Source organism: Stylophora pistillata, chromosome 12, assembly GCF_964205215.1.
Source record: "Stylophora pistillata chromosome 12, jaStyPist1.2, whole genome shotgun sequence".
In the NCBI taxonomy this organism is placed as follows: domain Eukaryota; kingdom Metazoa; phylum Cnidaria; class Anthozoa; order Scleractinia; family Pocilloporidae; genus Stylophora; species Stylophora pistillata.
In genome coordinates this window covers 14,442,501-14,470,181 of record NC_142530.1, presented here as the reverse complement: position 1 = coordinate 14,470,181, position 27,681 = coordinate 14,442,501, and the positions used below count along the sequence as shown (strand labels likewise).

Sequence of the window (27,681 nt, the reverse complement as noted above, 5' to 3'; positions counted from 1 at the left end):
TATCGGATTGGTCACGCTGCGAATCTAAATGTTCTCCCCAGGGGGGTTAAAGGAAGTTAGGTTGTTTAGAATTCGTGAATAAATGCAATTAGGTACCAATAAATAGTTAGTTAGGTCTTCTAGAGTATGGGCGATGTTTAATTTTAGCGTGTTCTCTGAGTCAGGAATAAGGCAATCGTTTCGGAATTGATGAGCAAAAGATTAAAAGTCAGGCCAGGTTGCGATGAAAGCCTGACAATTTTTTACTCGTTTTTAGAAATGTCCTCTTATCTTTGCTTACAAGGGGCCAGTAGTGTTAAAGGTAGAAATATCTTATGCTTACGAGGTGTATTTAGCGAATTGCAGTCATGGTCGACTTTTAAATACTCAGTTGTCCTCTGAAATGATATTCATATCTCAGAGAACTTTCATGACATTCGCCACCATAGATTACTGGTAGGGTGAGAAATCTTGGCGGGAGTGCGCCGATCGAACAGCGGGGATCTGCATAAACAAGTCCATCGAATGCCCCTGAACAACACCGAGTCAAATATAGCATTTTTCAGAGCCTGAAATAAGCTAGGAGGGAATAATCCAAAGCTTCCTTAAGGGATCGGATTCGCTGCTTAACACAGGACTCAATTTGTTGCTAGAGAACGTTAAAAACTGAATCAAGTTGAGTTTGGTTTTCTGAGAAGTACAACCGTAAAAGTGCATTCTCTATCACATGTCTGATTTACGGCACTTTTCCGAAGATATTGAATGGTTGGCTCGGGTAAGTAAAATGACGCTTCCGCAACAAATTACTAGGTAATTAGTCAACATACAAATCTCGGTCCATATGTTATTATTTTCAGGTTTTAACACCAGCACAGTCAATGAATTTTAACCTGCTGGATAAAAAAAAGATTTGCACTTGTTTACTTCTTATGTTTTGGTTACAGTTCAAGGTGTCAAAACCTGTCAAGAATTTGAAGGGCAATTAGTAGGAATACTTATCTTGCTGAGAAATTCGCTGATTCAGAATAGTCATAGAATTTAAGAGGGCTGGCCTTTTAGAAGATCGCAGGGGGTTCCTTGAACTCGGGGTTAAGAAGATTAAAATATGTCGAGGTTACGTTGCGGACTCAAAGAAAATTCGATGTAGACGACAATGGTCGAGGGTGAGAAAAACGAACCGGGGAAGGTAAGATCTTTATTTCTATTCAGTTTTCCAGTTTAAAGTTCGGGTTCTCTATAACTCGAAGCTTCCTAGATGCAACCTCTCCAAAAAGTGCTCGTTTGTACGGGTAATGAACCGCTCAAGAGCGTTTTTTTTTATGACAGGCCATGCATTTGGTTCTCTGGTTAAATGATCATACAATTTAAGCTATTAAAACAACAAATTATTGCCTGCTGTCAAACAAAGCAATACTTCAAGTTTACCGACAGGATCAATTTGGCTTTTTAAAGAAGCTAAGCGGGTCAGTTCCGAATCTTGTTGGCGTAGGTTCTATCAACTGCATTTCCAAATTGTTAATTGTTTTCCTTTGTTATCGTGAGAACTGTGTTTTTTTAAAACAAAAAGATGACAGATTACTGCTGGGCACAATAGCTGGACAGACAAGACTTAATCGGCCAAGTCTTTGGTCAATTGATGTAAAGGTAACTATTACAGCGTAACCCATCTCACCAACGCAAGTTTGGAGCGATTTTAAATCGAATGTCGGGATTGCTTTGGTATTGCTTTACCTTGCAGGTTGTGATTGGTCAAGAAGAACACACCGCGTTCTCAACCCTTTCAGATACCAAACGAAATCCAATCACTCATGATTTCCATGGTTTGACGGGGCAATTGAGTGTGCTCTCTATGGGATGTAATTTACCCCTTTTTAAAGTTACCTTTGTTCTTGTTGGCTGTTATAATTACTTTGGTTTCCTATTACAAAAAGCCTCTTCAGTTGACCTGTTTGATTTACCGTGTACCTGCTGTAATTCGATGATACACAGGCCTTGTAGTGACCCTTACTCACTAATTCTATGCAAGTGGCGCTCGGTCAGTACAGCTTATTCAGGCTCTGAAAAGTTGCAGACTGCGAGCATCTGTTATTATCACAATTTGGGGCAGAGCACTTGGCTTTAGTTATAAATGCTCAACCAGTGGGAACTCAGAGATGAAACAGGTGAATAACCGTATGTGCAGTGAAATGCGAATGACCAAGTCGCCATTGGTTTAAGTTTCCGTCCGGGTAGTTGAGAGGATGGCGCAAGTTCTATAGACCAATTATACAACGTAGTAATGCGAAACTAACGTTATTCGTAGCGGTTCCTTTTGGCGCTCAATTGGAAACTGTACTTAAAAGACAGCCAGTACAGATCTAAGTATGATTCACTGCCCCGTGCAAACTTTAGTTTGTTTCAGATCTTGTCTCTCAAGTTCTCATGATATGTGGGTCCCTCATGGCGGTTGCAAACGGCCTGATTCCCTCTCTGGGAGCCATGATTTATGGAAAACTTACCGACGAGCTTGTCATCCGCGAAAACTGGAACTGTAGTCTCAATAAAAGTGTCACAACCTTACTACTGAGGAATGTGGTGACCTTAGAAATGATTCAGCCCCACGGGTTAATAGCTATAAATGCCACAAAAACAAAGTCAGTTCAAGTGATAGTAAACGAGACTGGAATTAGAGTGACGGTCGTTGGTTTGAATGGAAAACTGCAACACCAAATGGCTTTTGATGTAAATAATGCGACGTCTTCAATAGTTCTGAACGGCACTGCGTTGGACGGAAAGAAGTTAATTGGATTTATTGTCATGGGAACACATGTTGAAATGGTTAAGTTGAAAGAGAAAGCGATTTTAAATTATAAAAAAGTCCACGTAACGGAAGAGGGGGAGACAGGAAAAGCTAAAGGAGAGGAAATCATTGGACGTTTTAGTAAAAGAAAACATGAAATGAAAAGCCCTTTGACAAGGGATGGGATTGAAAGGCACGTAAGTTTCTTTTATCACAAACGCGAAGCTGACAAATTCACTAATCAATCAAGTGGAACAAGTTCAAATAGAATGAAAGAGGGTTTTGGAAATTCAAGGAAAACTGTGCGAGAACTTGTGTTTTATGGAAAGAAAGCTTTCATCGTCGGTAAAAGTTCTACAACAGCCGTTAATTCTACATTGGGCTTAGAGAAATATTTTGTTGGAAAACATGAGGAAACAAGGAAAATACACAAGCCTCTTTCTGTTGAAGTACATCGTACAGAAGAAGGGGAGGCTAAAGAAAAGATGAGCTCTGATAAAACGAGAGAAAACACAAAGTGGAACACAACTGACAAAAAATCGATAGTAGAGTCGTCAAATAGAACAACAAACAGTGAAACCAATGAAAAGTCGTCCGATGACGGCATTAGTGTTGGTAAAGTTCAGAGTATTAAGAAAGTACCTACGACTCCCACACCCACAATTCCTCCTGAAACAAATAACGTAAACTACACGCTGAGAAATATCACGAGAACTTGCCGCTTGATTCAGGAAAGAATCGAAGAAAACATGAGCAAATATGCGTTGTACTATGTATACGCTGCCATCGGAACATTGGTTTTTGCATACGGACAGATGGTGATGTGGAACATAGCTTCTGAGCGAGGGGTTAGAAATTTGAGCGAGAATTTAACAGATTCTGTGATGGACAAAGACCCTGGATTTTACGATACTAAGATACACGAAGGCGTGGTCAACCTACAAAGCCTCACGTGAGTACCAGACATTTGGATACACTCGAAAGGTGGGGGGGGGGGGATTAATTAGAAAATTTTTGGTCTCCACAGTGAAGGGAGACCAACCAAAGCCGGAAGTTAGGCTTCAGGATTGGGGTTTACGTTATCCTGTTTAGAAGTAAATATGTCAGAAAGACTCTGATACAATTTTGCGTCATTTTTGTTCCTCAGAGATCCACAAGAAGCGATAAGTAAAAGCGACTTGAACACGCTAAGCGGAGGCCTAGGTGGAGAAATCGCTTACATGATTCAGAGTTTGTCGAGTATGATGTCGGGATTTCTGGTCAGTTTCATCGAAAACTGGAAAATCACGTTAGTGATGATGGCTGCTGGACCTGTGCTGGTAGCAGTTCAGGGAATCGCCGATAAGGTAAGGTGGTGCATTAATCTTCCTAGTGTCACAGTATTTCTTTTTCACAAGTGGACTTAATCTAGATACTACAGAGGGTGTCAATGGAGTTAACTGTTGGCCGTCTGAAAACGGCCAAAATATTCAGCAGTTAGGCGTCAGAATTGACAAATTGTAACCGTTGATCGTAAGAAAAGTTAACCTTATAAAAAAATTTCTAGTTACATATATTAAAGATATTAACTGTTAACCGTAAATTGGCCAAAATATTAACCGTTAGCCGTAAAAGCCATCACATCGAAGTGACATCAATGAAACGAAAAGCATTGCATTCTTTCTGTAAGCACGCTGCAAATGACTCGAAACATACAGGCGAATTTTGGAAACGAATGAATCCTTATTGCCAAATACCAGAAGCAAGGCTCACGACAAAATCATTCTAGTTGAGAAAGATCACGTTATAACTGACTCAAAGACTATAGCTGAGAGTTTTAATTCTTATTTTACTGATATATCAATCATAATGTTCAAGATTTGGAATTTAATGCACATCCTAGTGTGTTATTGATACGCAACAGGGAACAGCTAGACGACTTTGCGTTTACTCCTGTTGACATAAAGTACATACAAAGCATTGTGGAACAATTGAATCCAAGAAAATTACATTTTAAGAACGTTATTTAAAGTTAAAATAACAGTTATGAAAGTCTTTTAGAATTAGTTAAGTCAAGTACTTTAAGATGGCGTAGGTATTATCAGACATGGATCTTGATATATAAATGCCTTCATTCTATTGGTCCTAGTTATATTACTGACTTTTTAAATTCAAGACATGTAGGCTATAATCTCAAGGGTTAAGGCAGTAATCTGGCTCAACCTTGTTTTAATTCTGAGTGGCTGCACAAATCTTTCTCCTTCACTGCCAGTAAGCTATGGAATGAGTTTTACCTATAGAAGTTAGGAAAAGTAAAAACATCAAGGCTTTTAAAACAGCTTTGAAGAAGTTCGACTTAGAATTGCTTTTTTGAGAGGCATGTCTGATAACAGAGCTACCGATATTTTATTGAACATTATAAAAGTTATAGTGTATAGCTGGGGATTTCTTCAGTATTACATATTTCATATATAAATCGGGTTAGAAAGGACGGTTAATTAATGATGAACTATACATCATAGTAGTTATAGTAGTTGGGGATTTCTTACTGCACAGTTCGGGTTGGAACGGACGGGTCATAAATCATAAATTGTAAAATACTACGATTTTCATAATTTTTATTATATGTTAAAACATATTTTCTAGTATTTAGCCCGTGCAAGTTCTTACGAGCTTTGTCGTAAGCTTTTTTGTGTTCAACGTGGATAAATAAACTTACTTACTTACTTGCTTAATTACTTTACCCCATTAAGACCCTCTCAATAGGGTGATGGACTTTTTCGGCTAATAGTTATTTACTTTCCGTTACGGTTAAGATACAAATTTTTGCAGTTGAAGTTTGTCAATTTTACGACCTTCTTATTATGGTAGGCGTATGATTATTTAACTGTTCTCAGTTACGATGTTGATTTTATTTCTCCGCCACCTTTTTAACAGGTTCAAAACATTGTCATGCAGCAGAAGGAAGAGTTGATGAAACGCGCCAGTGGCTTAGCCAGGAAGAGTATGGGATCGATAAAAACGGTGGCGTCATATGCCGGGGAGAAGTTAGAAAAAACTAGGCAAGTAAATAACAGTAGATGATTAAATGAACTGATCCCATGATATTTTCAAAGAAGATAATTCTACAGCTAACTTTTTTATATCGAACCACTGACTTTTTCAGTCAGTCAGGCTATCATTCAGTTGGTCAGTCAGTCAAACGGTCGTTCAGTCAGTTTGTCAATGATCAGAAAAAAAAAAACAGCTACTCCCCAGGAAATCAGAGGGTCAGTCAATCGTCATAAAATCAATTAATCGTTAGTTAGTCAGCCAGTCACTAAGTCAGTCAGTCCGTCAGTCCATCGTCAGTGATACAATCGGCCAGTCAGTCAGTCCGTCAGTCAATCGTCAGTGATACAGTCGGTCAGTCAATCAGTCCATCAGTCAATCGTCAGTGATACAGTCGGTCAGTCAGTCAGTCCAACAGTCAATCGTCAGTGATACAGTCGGTCAGTCAGTCAATCCTTCAGTCAATCGTCAGTGGTACAGTCGGTCAGCCAGTCAGTCCAACAGTCAATCATCAGTGATACAGTCGGTCAGTCAGTTAGTCCGTCAGTCAATCGTCAGTGATACAGTCGGTCAGTTAGTCAGTCCAACAGTCAATATTCGTCAGTTGTTCAGTCAGTCAATCGGTCAAACAATTAGTCAGTCCGTCAGTCAGTAAGCCATACACTCAGTCAATCTGTCAGTCAATCAGTAGGTCAGTCAGATTCGATTAGTCAATCAAATTGATGACTGATAATGTTATTTCCGTCTCTCTGATTTTTGCCAATCGCATTGTATCCTAATTCCTGACAATAAATCGTCTATCCATCCTTGTTGATCAAACAGATATTCTGGCAAAGTAGAAGCTGCAAACAATCTCAATAAACTAAAAAGTCTTATTCTTGGTGTGCAAAAGGGACTCACCACTCTACTAGCCTTTGGTTTTCTCGGTTTGGGCTTTTGGTAAGTTAACGTAGCTTACAGTTAAGACAAAATTTTCGTGTTGTCTGATCATTCGGGTGAGTTTGGTCCCGAGATCGAGAGGGACTATTGTCGATAGTAGTGCCCGACGTTTCATCCCAAAAACCTGAGCGAAAGTCGTCATCAGAGTCATGTGAATAATTGGTATCAATCGAATATGCTAGGTCCGGTTTGTCCTTAATAGGTCTGTCTAGCTGCAATGTTACTGGCTGTAAGACTCAAGTGGCGTAAGTCGGTCGTGACAAGTCAGTTTCGATCCGTCGGCAAAGTCAGGTCGTTCGGTTCGTTTGCTGGTAGTAGTTAGACACTTGTTGTGGGGAGTCTAATCAAAATGAGTAAACCAGCTTTCCTGAGCCACTTGTTGAAAATAGTTAGTGCTGTAGGTTAGGCATTGTGCTGAGTCTCACTATATAGCGTGGTTCGTAAAAAAGTGCAGCACAATCGATGCTGAACAATCATTCCCAGGTTTTAAATACCAACGTTATGCCATGGACTCTCGCAATGTACTGCAATTCAGTTATTAGACACGGAATGACCTGAAAGTGTCTTTTTTTTTAATTTTTGGAACCCTATTCAGGTACAGCTCTACTTTACTACCGGGTGGGAGTATCACTCCAGGAGCTGTGATGACGGTTAGTCATGTTTTAACTTTGGTGCTTTCAGTTACTGACCATCCGTTCAAATGTCGCCATCTTTATTTAGCAACTACGCACGCACTAGTGGCTAGTGCCGCGAAACGGCGAGGTAGATATTCACTGCGAGCTACCGACACTGAGGTGAATAGTCGTTTTAGTATATATACAAAAACAGAGAAATAAAATAGTAAAATAACGTTATTTATTTCATTCCTGCAACGATTACAATGTTTTCGGGCTTGTGGCTGGATTAATTTGCACGTCGAGAATCTATGATTAATGAAGATCTAATTCTTCATTTTATCGCTGTAGATATTTATGGCCATCATCTCTGGCGTGATGCAAATGGCAGGTACTGGAGAGCAGGTGGAGGATATTGGTGACGCCAGGACAGCGTTATTATCATTGCTTGGAATCTCAGAGGTAATGTGTCAGGCTCTTACATTGATATTATACTTGAGATATCGTAAAGACATTTTCGTTTCAGAGTCCTCGCGGACCTCTCGCGCCCTTACATCGTCTGCAAGCTTGAAACGCGCGTTTTTCGGAGCAAAGAGAGCCTACACGCGGGATACACAAACTGGAGAAGATGAAGAAAAGTTCCTACTTGAAGTGTCACGAAAACGTCACGCAGCTTTCCTTTACATCGCTGACACCAATCATTGGAGTAAGCCAATGAAGAGATTTAACTTTCCTTTATAGACCGATGAAGACCCCTTTGACAAGGCCACTAGTCAGCTTGACACAGTTCTTGGTAAACTAGATGTGTTTAACGTGTACTTCCACTATCCATCTCGGCCCGAATATCAGGTATGTAAAGCTACACATGCATTTCGTCCGAAGTTCTTGTGTTAATTGCCAAAAAAAAAGAGAAAAGAATTGGTTGTCAACTTCTTGCGTAACATTTCAATTCAGCTAAATGAAGTTTTCTTAAACAGCATTTCTAGATAGATAGATAATCTTTATTTATCCACGGACAATTCATCAGCTATATATAATAAAATAAATATAATAATTAAATATATATTATATATTTTAAAATTTATACTTAAAATATATAATATATACTTTAAGTGTTATATATAAAAATCTATATATCATTTCTATCTTGAAAGAGTCGATATAACTGAAGTAAACATGATAATTTTCTTACTTATTAAACAGGTTCTTAAATCCATCAATTTGACAGTGGAAGAGAGTCAGACAGTTGCTCTTTTGGGAGACAAGGGCAGTGGAAAGAGCGCGCTCATAAAATTGCTCCAGCGAATTCATGATCCACAGACTGGAAAAGTAGGTCCCAAAAGATCGCCCGTAATTCCTCGTCTCAAAGATCCTTTTTTTTATTTTTTTAGTGTCTGTTTGTAATTTTCCCGCAAGAAATTTCTTGAACTTAAATTCTAAACATTAATTTGACTTCAGATCCTGAACTTCTTGCTCCTGGCTTAATAAATCTGTCTTAAGTATACCAGAGACGCAGTGCGCTTGGACTTATAATGTTTTAGGGTGGGTGGCACTCCAGATTTAAGGGTTCGCGGATACGTCCCACCTTTCTTTGCGTTAGTTGTATCCTTGGCCTTTCAGGTTTATAAATAATGATATGACTTGTTCAGCCCTTTGGAAGACTTTAGAAAAAAATTCCTTTGTGAGGGCTGTCCGCGACGACGCGAACAGGGCCGCAGAAACCCGTGCGGCCTCTGTATATGCGACCTGACAGGAGAAAGAAAGAGAAAAAGAAAGAAGGACGAACTTGTAATAAAATGCTTATTGACTGAGTAAGGTCGAGTTGAATAGGAGAATATTTGGCTCTCGGTCATGAAGAACGGACCTTGCAGCGCTTGGTCCATACATCGTGACCTCGAGCCAAATATTTTCCCGTCCGGGCTTCCCACTCGGTCGATAAATATATATTACCTTTACGCATAACAACTGCTATTGATAATTTTCAGAGGTAGGACGACAAAATCGAACCTTTCTTAAACATTAAACTGATGGATTTTGTACCTCATTTTTATATTGCAAGGTGCGACTCGACAGGCAGGATGTTCGTTTTCTTGACCGACGCTGGTTTCGTCGACAAATTGGTATCGTCCACAAAAGACCTGAGCTTTTCAACACGTCAATAGCAGATAATATTGCTAACGGAAAAGGTGAAGCCACTTTAAAAGAAATAGTGCGTGCTGCAAAGGCGGCTGGGGCACATGAATTCATCATAACTTTACCAGACGTAAGTGATACAAAGCTTAGCTATTCTTCAAAAATTTCCATGATTGATAGAAAATTTCAATTATCTTTTGAGGGGGCATGGGATAAAGAAATCCGTGTTCCGCACAAAGAAATGAGCCCTAGGTCTTTGGATTTCGCACTGTGATGTTTCATCAGTGAGCAAGGGAAATCGATGGTGAACCAGGGCATTTCAACGTTCATAAGTAACAAGCTTTCTATGTACAGCTATGACCAGCAAAGAGGAAAGCGTCAAAGTTGTGAATCAAACATAAAAGATAGTAAATGTCCTACGCTCACGAAAAACGATTCAGATCTTTATTTATTGGACGACCACGCCGACATTTTATCACCTTCCTTATTCTGTTTTCTCTAAACTGAGCAATAATTCCATTCAATTGTGGAGGAAAATTATTTTTCTTGCAATCCAGGGATATGCCACTGTGCTATGTGATGATGGATCTCCGCTGACTTCTTATCAGAAACATTTGGTAGCATTGGCACGGGCATTGATCAGAAATCCCCGGATATTACTTTGGGAGGAGGACCTGTCAATCATGGACAACTCTGCCCTTGATGCTTTGACAAACTACTTGAACGAAGTACGTACGTTAACATCAAATGAGTTTTCCCTCTGATGAAAACATCCCAGTTTTACCGATCAAAACTAAAAATTTACTCTTCCATTCCCATAAGATAATAACTTGTAACGTTTCTTTACAATATTAAATAGTTATCCAATAGAGACCTGTTCAGATAACGTATCAAAAGATGAGTTTCCTCGATATTAACCAAACTGTATTGCCTAATTGACAAGGAAAGTATAGAGGTATGAAAAATCAGATCTAAGAAAACAGAGCGTCAATAGATATCCCTTTTCAACCCTAGCGCGTTAGTTTAGATTTTTCCTTCACAAAGCGTACATCTATAAAAAGCGGAGATCCCGAGCTGATTCAGATGTCTACCTTATGGAGAATTATAAATTCCACACGAATAAACATAATGGAAAGTCAATCAAAACTCATCATCAACTGGTTATTTGAATTGTGGAATGTTTCAGGCAAGGCGTGGCCGTACCACGGTAATTTCAACAAGTCACGTGTCTGTAGCGCGTATCGCGGACATTATTGTTGTCCTTCATAATGGTGAGATAATCGAACAGGGGAGTCCTGAGGAACTGATGTTGTCAGGAGGGGCATTCAGATATCTAGCTACTTTACAGGTCAGTTTTCGTAAGTTTGTTTTTCTCTCAGCTTTCCTTACCTAGGGTTGCATATTCGTAGAGGATCTGAAACATTTTCCCCCCTTTCTCTCTGTCAATGTCGATAACCAGAAATTTGTACTACGGTCAGATAAAAACAAAATAACGGCGAAGATGTAGGTCAGATTAGCTTCTTACTTTGGGATGTCCCGCACCGGTCCCTTGCGTGACACTTCAAAAAACGACTCAGTACAAAGGAGACTGGTTTGATCGTCTCAAAGGTCCCTTGCCGCTAGAATAAAATAGGTACTTTTCAAGACAAAGGAAAATGAAGATAAGCTAAAGTAATGAATAATTTCTCGTGCGACTAAATAACCTAAAGACATTGAATTGTTCTTTTTTTCAGTATTTTGAATCTCAGACGCTACACCAAGAGAAGTTATCGAAGACTGGTAAGACAAACATTTCTATTGTATTGTGCAGTTTAAAGTGCATATGACAAGTTTTTTTTTTCGACAGATTCTAGTTGCTTATATCGTCTTTAATATACTTGAGGAATTTGGGAGCAATCCGGTAAATATAAGTACTGAATTTTTTCATTTGAATCGCTGTCACCGCTTGAATTTTTTTTACCGCCACTTCGCTCGGCCAGACCACCAAATAACTAACCTCGTGACGTCACATGGTGTGTAACACTACAGCAATGGCGGACTCCAGTCGAAAGCGTAAAGGAGGGAAAAGATGTGTCGCTGGAGCACCAAATAAGACGAGTTGTAGCAATAATTCATACACACCTGGTATAACGATGCATCAGTTCCCTTCTAATCCAGAAATAAGATCGAAATGGGTGAAATTTGTCCAAGTACATAGACCAGAAGACTTCAAGGAACCCGTGAATAAACATGCTTGCTTGTGCTCTGCACACTTCGAAGATTCATGTTTTACCCGAGATCTTACAATCGTTGAAAGCATGAGCGAACAAAACTTGCGCCGAGTGTTAATGAAGGGTTCAGTGCCAACGAGAGATACGACAAAAGCTCCAACGACTCCGATTTTAACTCAAAGGGAGAAAAGACAGGTAAGATAGTTTTGCACATAAGGAGGTACTCCGACGTGTGGTCAAAAGCTTATTCTAGTGTGTATTGTTTTTTTTTTTTTAGATAAAACGAGATGTACTGAAAAGTCTTGACGTTTATGATCCCGTCAATAAACGGAGAAAAGTTGTGGAGGAAGAAATATACTCAGAAGAAACGACAGAGAGTGTGGAAGGAAATCAAATATCAGTTGATATGGCTACATCGCCTACAAGCTCCACCGTAACAACAGTGATGCCACACCCGCCAGAAACACCAAGAAACAGCCTTGTTATTTCTCCAAGTATGCCAACAACAAGTACACCAGCAACAAGTACATCAACAACAAGCACACCTAGATCGTGTAAAGAATGCCTGAGAAGGTCGCAAAATTGTAGAAATCTCAGAAAAGCCAATATAAAGTTGAAACGAAAAGTTGCAGAACTAAGGCATTTGACCAAAGAACTAAAAAGCGTAAGTAGTGACGCCCAAAAGTGGACCCTACAGAGATTTATACAATGCCTTGATTCTACTGTGTTTGGCTGGTGTGATTCGTTTAATAACTTTATGTGACATATTGATCTGAAAGCTATTTCTTTTTCCCTTGGAATGAACACTCACGATTGTAGCTCAAACTATTAGTGCACTCAGTTTCTAATTAGTCCACACATGCAGAAAGGATATTTATTAAAGTATTTGTATATTAATCGTGGTTATCGTTTTGTATTTCAAGAGAGCTCTTGAGACCAAAACTGAAGTAGAAACTGAAGAAGAATCATCTGTAGAAACAGAACCACAGAAACCGTACTCTGAAGAAACCCTGCACTATCACGAAGAACCAACTGACCCAGAAAGCTACAATGATGATGAGGATGAGAAAGATAAGGATTGGGCAAATGCTTCAGTGGAGGAAAGCACAGAGGACGAGGGTAAAGAGGATGAAGAGGATCAATTGAATGGCAATGAAATCAGGTAATTAAAATAATGCTACTATCTGCCCCATACAGTAAGCATGGTGCAGAACAAAAATGTACCAATTGTTTTTCACTTGCAGATATAGCAAATGAATACCACTATCCGGGAAGCCTGTGAATGAGCCTCATGATGCATTCATTCTTATACTGATGTCTAATTGCTCTTTGACCTTTTAACATATAGTCAGGCTCTCCTACAATATTACTATATATTCAATTTTTGTTTTGTTTTCCTGCAGAGTAGATCCAGACCAACCAAAGGAACTACAACCCAAATTTATTGTTTTTTATTGGAAGCTTGTTAGTCTCTTCACCATGTTTTGCTTTAACTGCAAAGAGACTAAGCCATCTGTTAAAGCTAAGAAGTATGGAACTATGGTCACCGTAACCCAAGAATGTACGAAATGCATTAATGCATTTGAATGGAGATCTCAACCTCTGCTCAATGGGATTCCATTTGGAAACATACTATTGAGCTTTAGCATTTTAATGGCAGGAGCTTCAATAAACAAAACCCTGCTTATATTCAAGCATCTGGGTTTGTGTGTCCACTCAGCAAGGGCCTTTTTTAGGCATCAAAGGGATTACCTGTTCCCAGCAGTCCTTTGCCACTGGGAAGACTACAGGTGCAAACTAGTAGAGCAACTAAAGAAGATGAAAAATACAACATGGTCGGGAGATGGCAGATTCGATTCGATGGGCCATTCAGCCAAATACGGTGCCTACACCATGATGTGTACTACAATAATGAAAATTGTTCACTTTGAAATTGTACAGGTATTTTATTTATCTGTTTAGCTGCAATAAAGAAATTTGTGCACAATTAGATTTATGGCTTGAAATGCAGTTTGACCAGCATGGAATATTAGAGGTCATAATCAAATGCTATTACTATACTTGTATCATGTTTGCATGGCATATATGTGATTTCTGTCCATTCTACATTTTTCAGGCAAATGAAACTGGGGGAAGTCAGCAAACTGAGTTAGAGGGGTGCAAGAGAAGCTTTGGGTTCCTCAAAAAGATTGGCTTGAAAGTACCAGTATTTATTTCTGACCGCCACAGAGGGATTGCAAAGTGGATCCGCACCTCTTGTTCAGGTACAGCTCATTTTTATGACATCTGGCATGTTGCTCGATCAGTCTCAAAAAAGTTGCTCAAAGTTGGAAAGGAAAAAGGCTGTGACATAATCAATTCATGGGTAAAAGGAATAAGAAGACATCTATATTGGTGTGCAACCTCAACAAGAACAGGGTTTGGCTCTATGATTGTAGCCAAATGGACATCATTCCTACGTCATGTTGCTAATAGGCATAAAGCACACCCAGATGCCCTTTTCAAGAACTGCAGCCATGGTAAACTAAAACCCAGAAAGTGGATCAAGATAGGTAACTATAAAGTACTTCAGTGATTTGTAGATTCCTAGTACACACTGTACTAAAACAGAAAAAGTATTGATAAGAATGGTCCCAATATAGAGAATATTTCTATTGATATAATATCTAAAGCTTATAAAGCACTTATACATGTCAGTTCTACATGCTGTGATACAAAACAAAAATAAGAGAATTTTCTTTTTTTGGCAGACATGCCCTGGCAGTACTTCATTTCAACGAAAACCTCCAACGAGAACCTCAACTATCCAAAAGTGGTGAAAAATATGTAAAAGTGTGCTTTCCCAAAAACAAAGTTGGCGATGAAGTTGTAAGAGATGTCAAGGTTGCCCCCACCTATGGTAATTGTGAAACCTTTTAAAAATATGTTAGTGATTCTAACTGGCAGTAATATTTATCTCTGCAAGGTCTTTTTCATGGTTCTCACCTGTAAGAACATAATTGCCCTGTATTGGTACGTCCATATATGGAAGTTGGGCTACAGCATACAGACAGATGCATATGGTTCAGACAAAAGATGCGACTTTATCTAAAAATGCTGATGAATTGTACATATGACTTCTCTACAGGTTATGTTTCTGAGATTCTAAAGGTGGCTCAAAATCTTTCAAAACAAAAAAGGTCTGCTATTTTTAAAAAGTACCAGGCCATAGCACCAGGATCCCTAACTGAACAGTTCACCACAAGAAAAAGCAAATCTGAAGCAGTCAGAGAAAAAGAGAATAGAATGCAGAAACCAAACACTCTTTACCCTTCAGGTAATTATATAGGAGAAATAGCATGGGCACACAGAACTATGAATAAGTACAGCAAACAAACGAGACATCTATCTAACAAGAGAAGTAATGCACTCGAGGAACACTAATTCTGATGATCTGGAAATGTTTGTTAGAGTCATTTCAAGAAAACTGTTAAATAGTTGGCTAACTAACAGTTAGATAATTACTAAACTAAATTTAGGCCAACTATAGAACAGTTCTTGGAATATGCTATTCACACACACACATATATATAAACTATGTCATGTAAAAGTATAATTTAATATCAACTCTTGGGCATAAACTTACTTTATTGTTTACTATTTAGAAACCAAACAACTTGAAATGCAAAAGGCTGAGCAAGAAAAGAAAAAGAAGACTTCAAAAGGAGGCAATAAAGTGAAGATAAATAAGAAACAACAAAATGAAATCTTGAAATTTTATAAATATCTTTATATACAATGTCAAAGGTATAGAAAGGTCTTCTTTGATGTGCATCAAATTAGATAAATAATAATGGAATAAAGGTTCATTTTTGTTTAGTTTGTAGTAATTGGATAATTCGCATGTTTCAGAGGGAAGATGTACTTAATATGGAGGAAGTATATTTGTCTGTAGCATTGGAACAAAGGAGACATTATTACATAAAATAATTTAAGGATAGAGGATTAGATAAAATTTCACTTTAGTGTCCTGGTTGTTCATCTTCAACAGGCTTGTAACCTCTTTTGTGGCTTGAAGGATACTTGTTCCTAACAGCACTATATACGCAGGCACATAATGGTCTTCGGTTATCCCAACCCATGAAGCCACAAAGCCATCTAATCAACCATCGATACGCAACTGATCTAAGAAATCTACACAGAGAGAAGAAAATGAAACTATTAATTTTCTGAGAAACAAAAGAGTCACAACAAATTGAAATAGACCTTGAGACGGTTTTTGAAGCCATCTTGACGGGTAGGCAAAGCGGTCAGAAATTACAGTGTTTGTATGGGAATCCCATGGCAAAAAACTTTTTACAAAATCAAATTTTACGCAATTTATGAATCGCAACGTTAAAGTACTGAGTAGAAGATTGTATTCACCTAGTTTGAAGAATGCAGGTTGGATACAAGATTCTCAGCTAATTTTCCATACATTTGTCTGTAACTTTTCGCAGGGTAGAAAGGGCGGCGCGCAAAAGATTTGCAGACAAATGTGTGGAAATTAGAAAAATTAACTGAGCGTCTTGTATCAAACCTACAATCTTCAAACTTGGTGAATAAAATCTTCTACTCGGTGTTTTAACGTTGCGATTCATGAATTGCGTAAAATTTGATTCTGGGAAAAGTTATTTGCCATGGGATTCCCATACAAAACCTGTAATTTCTGACGGCTTTGCCTACCCGTCAAGATGGGTTCTAAAACTGTCAAGGGCTATTATCATTCAACTATATTTTCTGCTGAACTGATTAAGAAAGCAACTTTTGTTTTAATAACACGTTTTAAGATTATTATCCTGTGATATATGCGATAGATTTGGAGCATACGTAATTTACTGTACTCACTCGTTTTGCGTAGAACCGGTTTGTCGGCGATAGCGTAATAATGGCCCCACTTGCATCAGTACTGTCGGGTTGATCAAGGCTGAGAAATCTTCGTGTTGTGTTATACACTTTATATTCTCTATAGAACCATCAAACACTAATTTACCGATGGCATTTATTACTTCATGACAGCAACGAAACTCCATTGCGTCCTCCAAAGCTTCGCCATGACAGTGTTGACATTTGCACCTATAAACATCGAGAATCGCTTAGAGATCATTGTAATATACTCCATAAAAACTATGAAATAAGGTTCTTACCATTCGTTAACGTTAATCTGGCCTTCAAATCGAGCCTCTAAAGTAGATGGTCGAAGGCCATCGACGTCTGTTTCTTCGTCTCCGTCTTCTGGATCTTGATCGCTATCGCTGGCTAGCGGTTCGTCTTGATATGGCTCCTCTACCATATTTTCTTCTTCGGAATTGCCTAATTCTGCACGAGATGATGAGCTTGAAGATTCTGAGTGGTCGGATTCATTACAGGATTCGTCTGAATCACTAAAACTCTGGAGGTTTTCTCTGGACATGTTCGATTCGTTTTAGTATTCTTAGGAAAGGTACACCATATGACATCACGCATAAATTAACTTACAAATATTCATTACCAGGCTCCGGTAAGATAATGGCCGAGACTAGCGCAGTTTTGAAGGGAAAAAAGTATATTAAATTTCTTTACAGAACAAATCTAAATATTTCAGGCGTGAACCAAAGACTATAAACTAAGAAAATTCATCGAAAAAAAAAACTTGTCATATGCACTTTAAGAATTAAAGATCTGAGCTGAGCTATTCTTGTTCAAAACGATTTTCAGCTCCAGTTGCATCGGAAATGCCTGTGCTCAAAAAGGACATCGAAGGGCTGGAATCTGATTTGATGGCGACACAAGAACAGACTAAAGAGCAAGTGAACGGCTTCTTATCAAAGATTCGACACATGGTCCAAGAAAAGGTGACCCAGATATGTTGCTGATTCTTTTAAAACAAATAAATGCCGTTTTTTTTTGGTGAGAAAAAGGACATGGTGTTGTAAAAGTGAAGCTTTGAGCGTCCTGTAGTCGGGCGAGCTAACGGCTTACTTCTCACCGGACTATTCACTCTTCCTCCCTCCCTGCCTCCCTCCCTCCCTCCCTCCTTCCCTCCCTCCTTCCCTCCCTCCCTCCTTCCCTCCCTGCCTCCCTCCCTCCCTCCCTCCTTCCCTCCCTCCTTCCCTCCCTCCCTCCTTCCCTCCCTGCCTCCCTCCCTCCCTCCTTCCCTCCCTCCTTCCCTCCCTCCCTCCTTCCCTCCCTGCCTCCCTCCCTCCCTCCCTCCTTCCCTCCCTCCTTCCCTCCCTCCCTCCTTCCCTCCCTGCCTCCCTCCCTCCCTCCCTCCTTCCCTCCCTCCTTCCCTCCCTCCCTCCTTCCCTCCCTGCCTCCCTCCCTCCCTCCTTCCCTCCCTCACTCCCCCACTCGCTCCTTTCCTCGATCCCTCTCTCGCCTCCCCTTCCCCTGCCCCGCATAGCTACCTAACCAGCCACCCCGCTACAGGTACCTACCTACCCAGCTCTCTGTTCGTTAATCTTTCTGCTCACTAGTAATCTGGCCATTTAATTAAGTAACTGCCTTGCTACTAACCTGCCTATAATATTCTCTGTCGCTTCCTTCTTTTTGATTGCCTGACGCATGAGAATGAATCGAAAGGAAAGTATTCCTACTTTAGATCAAAAATTTTTGAGAGCAGGGATGGTGCAGTGCGAAGTGCTCTCGTCCTCCGCCGTAGCTTGGGTACGATTCTTGCATATCGTGTCACATGTGGATTGAGTTTTGTGATTAGTTCTAGTTATTTCCTTGGGACTTTTTACTTTGGGTTTTCCGGTTTTCCGGTTTTCCTGCATCTGAAAAAACTGACCTTCTGTGATCCGATTTTCCCTGAAAAATGCTAAAAGCCACCTGGTAAGGTACCACGACTAAAGATCCGTTCTATACGCAATATCAATACCATTTTTTTTACTCTTCATTTCCTCTGTTAGTTTACTTTGCAACGAAGTATAAAGAATAGTAATGTTTTTAAAATTATTGACTCATATTTAAGCATAACATTTCAGTTAAACGAAGGAGAGGCTGCGTACAAAATGATAAGAATGCAACTTCAAGACCTGCCACTGTTGTTATCGGGGGTTCTTGGAGCAGCCATCACAGGAATGGTCGCCCCGGGCCTCTCATTTCTATTTGGAGAGATACAAAAGGTAACTGTATACACAGAAGAACATGAACTAAGCTTTTTCGTTCTGGCTTTCTCCGGGGAAAGCTGTGTATATTAAGATACTAATAATTCGTTACAAAACTATGATACCAAATCATGACACTATCACTATTGATATTCTAAACTGCTATGCCTAAAATTATATCTTTAAATTGTTTTTTCCTTAGACTCGTTATTTTGGACTGGTTTTAATGGCACATTTATTTTTTTCTTCGTAGTTCATGAATGATCCTTTAAGAGTCGCTCGTGAAGGACCCTTTTGGGCGGGCATGTTTGTTTTACTTGGAGCAGTAGTAGGATTTGGTGGCACGATCGAGGTAAACCGAATATCTTTTGCTTCGCAGCAGTTAGTACATAAGAAAACATTAGTTCAACGCGCTTTTTAATAGCATGCGAAACATGAACGCTACCGTCAATCAAGACGCAGAACACTCTGAAACTGATGCAACGTTTCTAAGCGCTCAAAATGTCAAGCTCTGAATTTCAGTACTCAAGAATTTCGATCCATTTTGTTTGGAATCGCATTCTGGCTCTAAGACTCGGAGTTAGCATGCTATAGATAAGGCACACTATTGTTTTTTTTCTCTAAATACATTGAGTTCATCTCAAGTTATTTTACAACACTAAATAAGCTAGACATTATTCACATTTATATATTATGTTGCTATATATTTCTCTATGATTTTGTAAATTTCAGAAATTTATGCTCACCTTTGCTACCGAGAAGTTGAAGACACGACTCCAAAAACTGGCCTTTGATACAGCGATAAACAAAGTAAGGGTTTATTCTTCTCATTTCTATAAGAAAAATCTCATTATGTCTAAACTAATTGAAAACAGAAGGGAGCTAATGAGTGAGATCTCTTCAAATTAGAACTCAGTGCCTCAAAATTCAGGGATAGGTGATGTATTTCCCGGTGGTGATGGGCAGGTTCCCCAGTCTACAGCTTTTGGCCTCCCATTCGTTCCTGGTGTTCCCACACAGCAAGTTAGAATTCCTTGTCAAGCATTACCAACAGGAAGGATGGGTGATGGCCCTCGTCTCACCGCTGGATTTGAAGGAGGATTTGCTCAGTCTGCGGGAAATCCCATCTCAACAGTTCCAGGTGTTGGCACGCAGCCAGTAGGATTCCCTCAATCACTACCTTCCAGTATAGAAGCTCTCACGTCTGGTAAAATTTCGGGGATGCCTGATGGTACATCAACTATATTTTCTGGATCAATAGGACATTTTCCAGGTGTACAGGAAACAACACCAACGAGCTTACCCACTCTTCCTGGTATACCCTCAGAGCAGTTGCCATTTTCTGGAGGGATTTCCTCCGAATCATTTTCTTCAGGATTGCTAGAACGACTGTCTGAACAAATTCCAGGAATGGGTGATGTATCAGCTACTCTTCCTAGAGCTGGTAGGCTGAGTTTAACCTCCGCCCCTGGTGCACCTTTTGAACAATTGCAATCCTTTGGAGCAATTCCTTCCGAAGTGTTGTCATCAGGTATGAAAGCACAACCTTCTGGCCAGACTCCACAAACGAGTGACACATCATCTCTACTTCCTGGAGTTGTTGGACAGTTACCATACACACCTCAGCCAATGGGGCTAAATCTACCTTCCCTTCAGGGTGTGCCCACAGAGCATTTAGCTATTCTTGAAGGAAGTTATTTTGCGCCAGGATCACCAGGCCTTGTTGCCCAAAACATTTCACCCACAAAGAATCTTTCGTCCCTTGGCTTGCCCCAAGATTCAGACCGTAGTCCAGGTACGGCGGGGATTTCTCTTCCACTAACACAAGATAACATTCTGTCAGGAGTAAATCCACAAGGGTTGAGACTTGATCAAAGACTTCCAGGGAATTTGACAGAACTTAGTCGAACAGGAGTAACAGAACTTGGATTAGATAATGATCAGTTGCCAGTTGGTGGTTCAATACCATGCTCATTACCGTTAACAGGGATTCCAAAAGATATGGTGTCAGCCAGAGGAATGGTACCTTTACCCGGTACACCCACAAATGGTTATAATGCATTAGCACTTGGCTCGCAGTTGAATTCTGGTGAGGTACATCAAGGAGGTATACCTTCTATACGTGGTGTTATGCCAACTACAACGCATTACAATGCCAAAAACGTGCCTTCATACACCGATCAACGAGGAATTCAAGAGTTTGGGGGAATGGGTCTTCCCCCAAACATGCCAAACCCACGACCAGATCTATTGGTGAGTGGTAACCCGCAAGATTGATTTTGTGTGATGACACTCCGGTTTTAATCTCAGCCAACCTTTATTTTTCATTTACAAAATAAGAATTCTTTTCTTCCTAATTCAGGCACGTTCAACACGACTGAATGGCTTTGAAAACACATGTGCTTTGTGTTCAATTTTACTTTTTGTTCAATTGCAGAATATGTAGGACTAGGGTAAGCACTCGAAAGATAAGGAAACTTGAAAGTAAGAGCAATCTTATATTCCTGTTTCCCTTCAGGTATTACCAGATCCACAGCAGCAAGCGGACCGACTCATGAGCCAAGTTGAAAAGGATGTAGAGGCAGCTTTACAAAATGTGCGTCTATTATAAAAGCTGAGGTTGACATTTCTTAATCTTACGTATTTCTCAGTCAACCTTGTTTAAAATATTTTATAGAATAAAGGTTGAGATCATTGATCGTCGTTGTTACTGTAGGTTTGATTTTGTTAAGGTACTGTAGCAGAAGTGTGTAAGAGCCAATACAAAAAAGTATAATGACTCTTATACATCAATAAGTTTTCATGTTAAAATCTCTTAAGCCACAGAACTAATCTGTTTCTCATCTCGGTAAAGAGAAGTTGTGATTAAAGATGGACTGAGAGGACAAATTGAAGGACAGCATTTTGCTTAGTTTTAGATTTTTTGCTTAGTTTTGAAGATTGTATATTGAAACGGACGGCTGCATGTAGCGCAGCCTTATTGATGCGCAGAATGGGAACCATGAGGTACAATGATGTTTTTGTTCTATCAGTCTATCGGGAAATACCTTGGCCCCAAAGTACAAGAGACCATTTCGTCCATATCAACGCTCGGCATGGCTCTTTACAACGGATGGAAGATGACCTTGGTGGTGCTTGCTGGACTACCAATAATTGGGCTGGCCAATCGGATTCAACAGAATGAAGCTGTCACAGTGGAACCGGAGGGGGTTGAAGCAGTAAGTGTACCAACAAGCTCGTTGATGAAGATCCTCTCTCCTCTCTCCAGACTTACTCCATAACGGCACTCCGCTCCCGAGTCATTTTAATTGACTCAGACAAAATGAGTTCTCGAATATATCTGAATTGATGTTGAAAAAAAAAAAAACCTTTCGCTCATCCTTCCATTTTTCTCTCTTAAATTGTAGCTCATGAAAACAAGCTTCAAGAAAATGGAAACAATTTCCGCTCTCGGAATGGAAAATAAATTTGCAAAGAAATACAAGGATGCAATCTTCGAAAAATATAAGTAATAAATAATAATCGTGTCTCTTATATTTACCTTCTTTTCTAAAGTAATGAAATGATTAATTGAAGTTTTTTTGCCGCTTACAGTTTCTGCTGTGCGGTGGCTAAAGAAATTTTCTGAAAGAAGTGGTGCTGAAGACATTTTCTGAGAGAAGATACCCACTAGACCATACCCGTTTTTTGTACTAATCTCTCTGCAGGCTCTCTCTCTCTCTCTCTCTCCTTTCTCTTTCGTAAAACAAGTTAGCAGAACGTAACTTTTAGTTACTCTATTTTACACCTCAATCTCGTTATTCCTTCAATCTGAGGATACTATTACTGCTCATCATCTTCACTGGGTCTGCAGTTCTGGTTATATTCAGTTATCATTGCTTAAACGTTGACTTTCTTTTCGTCACAGACAGGCGTTGAAGAAGATTATAGCCAGTGGTTTTGCTTTCGCTCTTGGACAAGCTATGGTATTCTTCATTTACGCAGGTGCACTTAGATTTGGCTGTTACCTAATCAGCATTGGGGATATGGCTGCCATTGAAGTTTTGGGGTAATTTGCCATTTTGTTCTCTTTACTCTAACATACGTATTGTCAAGTAATAGTTGTCGTTATATATGTTTTTCCTTTTGTTTTAGAGTATTAATGACGGTGCTGTTTGGTTCTTACGCCACATCGAGCACGCGTGCGCCGTCTCACGCGCATGAAGAGAACGAGGATTCAGTGAACAGACTATTTGACGACGAGAAACCTAACGTGCAGGATCACATTGGTGACAAGTTGGTGAGCTTTTATAGATATTGCTTTATTTGTTAGTTTGCCATTAGTTCGTGAAGTTTTATTTATCTCCGCCTCGTTTCTTGGATTTGCAAGTAAACAAAAAAGTTTCCAACTGAGGTATCACATGTGAGAGTTAGGAGATACTCGATTAAAAGGAAAAAGATGTATATGTTCTACAGAAAAAACTATGTTGTAAGGAATCAGTTTGTAAGAATAAGGGACAAACGGCATTCAAAAGTTTGGTTATTTACATAAGAAGAATCTCAAAGTTGTTCAACTGAAGTAATTTCCCGCAGGACGAGGTTGAAGGCAACTTGGAGTTCAAACACGTTGAACTTCCAGACCCACTCCATAACGGCACTCCGCTGCTGAGCCAGATGAACGTGAAGGTCAGGAAAGGACAAAAACTGGCTATTGTTCAACTGGACAACGAGAAAGTGAATCCCTTTGAACTTTTATTGGAGCGTTTCTTTGATCCTGTCGCGGGAACCTTGGTAAATATCATTACTTCGTGTTACAGTTTACAGTAAACACTACTCTAAAAGATATAATTTCGCCTCATGGGCCAAGCTCAAATTAAGGGCACTGAATTATTTTCGTATGGAGTTGTTAGCGAGATGGAGTTTTCTTCCTGATCTATTGTTTTCGTGCTGTATCAGAAAATTCCACTCGGTGTTCTTCTTTCTACAAAATGCAAAATCATTGCTTCCGTGAACGCATGATCGACATAAATTTCCTCCACGCGCCAGGCAAACAAACAATTGAAAGGGATAAGCTGCCTTCATTCAATGGACGTGGTCTTAAATCTCGACTGAAAAAATACTCGTATGTCCTTCCTTGTCTTCATAGAATGGACCCCTCGATTTTCACTGAATACGTCCCTCAATTAACTGAGGTTGTTTTTTAATTACTGTGGTATACCACATCTCTCTTTGCTTGCAGCTTCGTAGATCTTTTAAACTCTGCATTTATTTAGCTTTTAGATGGAGCAGATATTCGCAATCTGGACCTTTCTTGGTTACGATCCCATCATGCAGTAGTATCCCATCGATGTTTCCTGTCACATTACAGTATTGCCGACAACATTGCTTATGGCGACAACAGGAGACGCGTGACACAAACGGAAATTGAGGACGCTGCCTATTCGGCGTATGCACACGAATTTATCGGGGATTTACCAAAGGTAAAGAACTGGTAAACTGCATTGTGCACATTGCTGCAGTTTTAGTAACATTACATAAAGTCGATCTTAAAAACTGAACGATCATTCGCTCTTGAGCAAACGCTAGTGAAATTAAAGCTGAAATAATATAGCAGAGCCTAAGGAGAGTTTCCCTTTCTTTATAAGCATTGTGAAACATCGGTTCTCTAGAGAAACTTCGTTTGGTAGAACTACATTCTTTTAATATCTGTCAAACTTTAATACATTTAACAGCTTCTGCCTTTCTCAGTATCGATGATGAGGAGTTATTACTTACCCGATTCACTGATTGTAAATCATGCTAGTAAGAATTTAAAAAGCTCCATTTGGAGATGTGTTACTCATTTATTTAGCTGTTTCAATGGGTTCCTTTTCTGTTTCTGTTTTAGAGTTATGAAACGATTCCTGATGAAGATCAAATCAAATTGAGCGATAGTCAGAAATTAAGGATAGTTATAGCACGGGCAATTATCCGGGGATCGCCACTTATCATTCTAGATCAGCTGGAAGAAGAAGATCAGGTATTGATTATATCTAAGGATACATAAGGATTACAACTAATGACTGTTAGTTTATACTTTCATCTGTTCGTTCACATTTTTTTCATTCATTCTTTAATTCAGTCATTCACTCATGTGTTTCATTTAGACAGTCAGTCAATTGGTCAGTTAGCTAGTCATTCCCACAGCCAGCCAGTCAGTTCGTTTCTCTGGCGTTTGTCCACACTCAGCCAGCAAGCTAGTCAGTTAGTCCTACAGCCAGTCGGTCAGTTCGTTTGTCCATACTCAGCCCGCAAGCTAGTCGGTTAGTCCTACAGCCAGTCGGTCAGTTCGTTTGTCCATACTCAGCCCGCAAGCTAGTCAGTCAGTCCTACAGCCAGTCGGTCAGTTCGTTTGTCCACACTCGGCCAGCAAGCTAGTCAGTCAGTCCTACAGCCAGCCGGTCAGTTCGTTTGTCCACACCCAGCCCGCAAGCTAGTCAGTTAGTCCTACAGCCAGTCGGTCAGTTCGTTTGTCCACACTCGGCCAGCAAGCTAGTCAGTTAGTCCTACAGCCAGCCGGTCAGTTCGTTTGTCCACACTCAGCCCGCAAGCTAGTCAGTCAGTCCTACAGCCAGCCGGTCAGTTCGTTTCTCTGGCGTTTGTCCATACTCAGCCCGCAAGCTAGTCAGTTAGTCCTACAGCCAGTCGGTCAGTTCGTTTGTCCATACTCGGCCAGCAAGCTAGTCAGTTAGTCCTACAGCCAGCCGGTCAGTTCGTTTGTCCACACTCGGCCCGCAAGCTAGTCAGTTAGTCCTACAGCCAGTCGGTCAGTTCGTTTGTCCACACTCAGCCCGCAAGCTAGTCAGTTAGTCCTACAGCCAGCCGGTCAGTTCGTTTGTCCACACTCAGCCAGCAAGCTAGTCAGTCAGTCCTACAGCCAGCCGGTCAGTTCGTTTGTCCATACTCAGCCCGCAAGCTAGTCAGTTAGTCCTACAGCCAGCCGGTCAGTTCGTTTGTCCATACTCAGCCCGCAAGCTAGTCAGTGAGTCCTACAGCCAGCCGGTCAGTTCGTTTGTCCACACTCAGCCAGCAAGCTAGTCAGTCAGTCCTACAGCCAGTCGGTCAGTTCGTTTGTCCATACTCAGACCGCAAGCTAGTCAGTTAGTCCTACAGCCAGCCGGTCAGTTCGTTTGTCCACACTCAGCCCGCAAGCTAGTCAGTTAGTCCTACAGCCAGCCGGTCAGTTCGTTTGTCCATACTCAGCCCGCAAGCTAGTCAGTTAGTCCTACAGCCAGCCGGTCAGTTCGTTTGTCCATACTCAGCCCGCAAGCTAGTCAGTTAGTCCTACAGCCAGTCGGTCAGTTCGTTTGTCCATACTCAGCCCGCAAGCTAGTCAGTTAGTCCTACAGCCAGTCGGTCAGTTCGTTTGTGCGGCGTTTGTCCACACTTGGTCAGCCAGCCAGTCAGTCAGACTGTCAGTCAGTCGGTTTTTGAGCCAGGCAGTAAGTCAGTCAAACGGTCGGTTGATCGGTCGGTCAATCAGAATGAAGTAACTCAGTCAATCAGTCATTTTTACATCCCAATCTCAAGATGTTTTCCGATAGGGTTCATTTTTTCCCTAGAATTAATATACGGGATTAATTGACCTGTTTTGGTTCATAGGCTGTGACCGATGCCACTGATATTCTTTTCCGGAATAGAACCTGTCTCATACTCACAAGACAAAGACAAACAATTGAAACTGCGGACCACATCATCCTTATGTACCACGGGCGCATACTTGAACAAGGAAGCTTGAATGAACTTTTGGCGCAGAGACGCTTGTTTTATTTATTAACAAATTTAGCAGACGCTGACGAGTTTTAGGTTGCTTTTAATGTTTTATGAAGATGTTTGAACAGAACACCTTCAAAAATTTTCTAACTTTTTTATCTTTATAAATGCGCTTAACAACATTTGATTTCTAATTAAAATAATCTTAAAATTAAATGAAATGTTAGGCTATGTTCATAATAATGTTATCATTTATCAAAGTTCTTCGTGCGCAGCACTCGTCGTATTATTTTCTACGATCTTTACTTTCTTCTGTCTCAACGCTGCAACTTGGTTTCTCCTGGGCATCTCAACTTGGAGGCATTCTTTGAAAGAGAATATGAGGCATTTATCAGGACTGTGATTGAGATGTTAACTGCATGCTACTGGCCTTGAAGTTTTTCAGAAATATTTTCTGCGTGAAATTCTTTTCTCAATAGGCTATAGCTCCCAATGGAAGGTAATGGCACGAGAACAATGACATTGAATCATTATTAAAGTTACTAAAATGTCTCATATAGCGGACATAAAACACAAACATTTTGTCAGAATTTGGATGGATAAGTAAATTCAATGGAGACGTATGATGCGCGATCCTCGCAGTAGATAGCGCTATTTATGCAGTAGCGAAAATCAGACCTGAAAAAAATCAGACCTGTACGGGACTCGAACCACTGACCTCTGCGATACTAGTGCAGCGCTCTACCAATTGAGCTAACAAGCCAACTGGGAGCAGGCCGTTAAGTTGATTCGTAATAAACCCGTGAAAGTGATAAATGAGATAGAATGAATATATGAAGTTCATATATTTTGAACTGCGGTATTAGATACGTATGATGCACGATCCTCGCAGTAGATAGCGCTATTTATGCAATAGCGAAAATCAGACCTGAAAAAAATCAGGCCTGTACGGGACTCGAACCACTGACCTCTGCGATACTAGTGCAGCGCTCTACCAATTGAGCTAACAAGCCAACTGGGAGCAGGCCGTTAAGTTGATTCGTAATAAACCCGTGAAAGTAATAAATGAGATAGAATGAATATATGAAGTTCACATATTTTGAACTGCGAAATTCGAGTCCCGTACAGGCCTGATTTTTTTCAGGTCTGATTTTCGCTAT

At 40.2% G+C, this 27,681-nt stretch overlaps 4 protein-coding genes across 4 annotated transcripts in view; 2 read left to right on the top strand and 2 right to left on the bottom strand.

Moving 5' to 3' along the window:
- Positions 1 to 689: 689 nt before the first annotated feature.
- Positions 690 to 26,752, top strand: LOC111330832 (ATP-dependent translocase ABCB1). Its single transcript, XM_022935792.2, has 27 exons — positions 690 to 1,165; positions 2,371 to 3,710; positions 3,906 to 4,104; positions 5,675 to 5,799; positions 6,611 to 6,727; positions 7,323 to 7,377; positions 7,693 to 7,803; positions 8,083 to 8,190; positions 8,545 to 8,670; positions 9,401 to 9,604; positions 10,032 to 10,202; positions 10,661 to 10,822; positions 11,208 to 11,253; positions 17,400 to 17,536; positions 18,668 to 18,808; positions 19,044 to 19,142; positions 19,523 to 19,600; positions 19,700 to 21,043; positions 21,309 to 21,386; positions 21,823 to 22,008; positions 22,198 to 22,298; positions 22,698 to 22,838; positions 22,925 to 23,069; positions 23,363 to 23,560; positions 24,043 to 24,249; positions 24,657 to 24,788; positions 26,411 to 26,752. Exons 1-27 carry the CDS (start codon positions 1,133 to 1,135, stop codon positions 26,612 to 26,614), a joined length of 5,988 nt encoding a protein of 1,995 aa, XP_022791527.2. The 5' UTR covers positions 690 to 1,132; the 3' UTR covers positions 26,615 to 26,752.
- On the top strand, positions 11,346 to 15,542 carry LOC111318942 (uncharacterized). Its single transcript, XM_088740992.1, has 8 exons — positions 11,346 to 11,879; positions 11,962 to 12,348; positions 12,608 to 12,846; positions 13,088 to 13,625; positions 13,801 to 14,236; positions 14,435 to 14,583; positions 14,812 to 15,000; positions 15,329 to 15,542. The coding sequence occupies exons 1-6, from the start codon at positions 11,484 to 11,486 to the stop codon at positions 14,512 to 14,514; spliced, it is 2,076 nt and encodes a 691-aa protein (XP_088597118.1). The 5' UTR covers positions 11,346 to 11,483; the 3' UTR covers positions 14,515 to 14,583; positions 14,812 to 15,000; positions 15,329 to 15,542.
- LOC148718915 (uncharacterized) lies at positions 15,264 to 17,347 on the bottom strand. The gene is made up of 3 exons (XM_088740993.1): positions 16,850 to 17,347; positions 16,551 to 16,778; positions 15,264 to 15,857 (listed from the first exon to the last, which is right to left on the bottom strand). Exons 1-3 carry the CDS (start codon positions 17,113 to 17,115, stop codon positions 15,686 to 15,688), a joined length of 666 nt encoding a protein of 221 aa, XP_088597119.1. The 5' UTR covers positions 17,116 to 17,347; the 3' UTR covers positions 15,264 to 15,685.
- Positions 26,606 to 27,681, bottom strand: part of LOC111330834 (protein canopy 4) — a 9,326-nt gene continuing 8,250 nt past the window's right edge. The window contains exon 6 of the mRNA XM_022935793.2: positions 26,606 to 26,886. Within this exon, the coding sequence (XP_022791528.2) occupies positions 26,777 to 26,886 (110 nt within the window). The 3' untranslated portion in view covers positions 26,606 to 26,776. The remainder of the gene's footprint in view (positions 26,887 to 27,681) is intronic.

Coding starts and splice junctions, on each gene's coding strand:
- LOC111330832 (XM_022935792.2), top strand. CDS start 1,133: ATGGTCGAGGGTGAGAAAAACGAACCGGGGAAG. Junction 22,299..22,697: donor GCAATCTTCGAAAAATATAA/GTAATAAATAAT, acceptor TTTTCGTCACAG/ACAGGCGTTGAAGAAGATTA. Junction 24,789..26,410: donor AGCTGGAAGAAGAAGATCAG/GTATTGATTATA, acceptor TTTGGTTCATAG/GCTGTGACCGATGCCACTGA.
- LOC111318942 (XM_088740992.1), top strand. CDS start 11,484: ATGGTGTGTAACACTACAGCAATGGCGGACTCCAGTCGAAAGCGTAAA. Junction 11,880..11,961: donor CTCAAAGGGAGAAAAGACAG/GTAAGATAGTTT, acceptor TTTTTTTTTTAG/ATAAAACGAGATGTACTGAA. Junction 14,237..14,434: donor CAGAAAGTGGATCAAGATAG/GTAACTATAAAG, acceptor TTTTTTTGGCAG/ACATGCCCTGGCAGTACTTC.
- LOC148718915 (XM_088740993.1), bottom strand. CDS start 17,115: ATGTCCAGAGAAAACCTCCAGAGTTTTAGTGATTCAGACGAATCCTGT. Junction 16,779..16,849: donor CAGATTAACGTTAACGAATG/GTAAGAACCTTA, acceptor CGATGTTTATAG/GTGCAAATGTCAACACTGTC. Junction 15,858..16,550: donor ACCGGTTCTACGCAAAACGA/GTGAGTACAGTA, acceptor CTCTCTGTGTAG/ATTTCTTAGATCAGTTGCGT.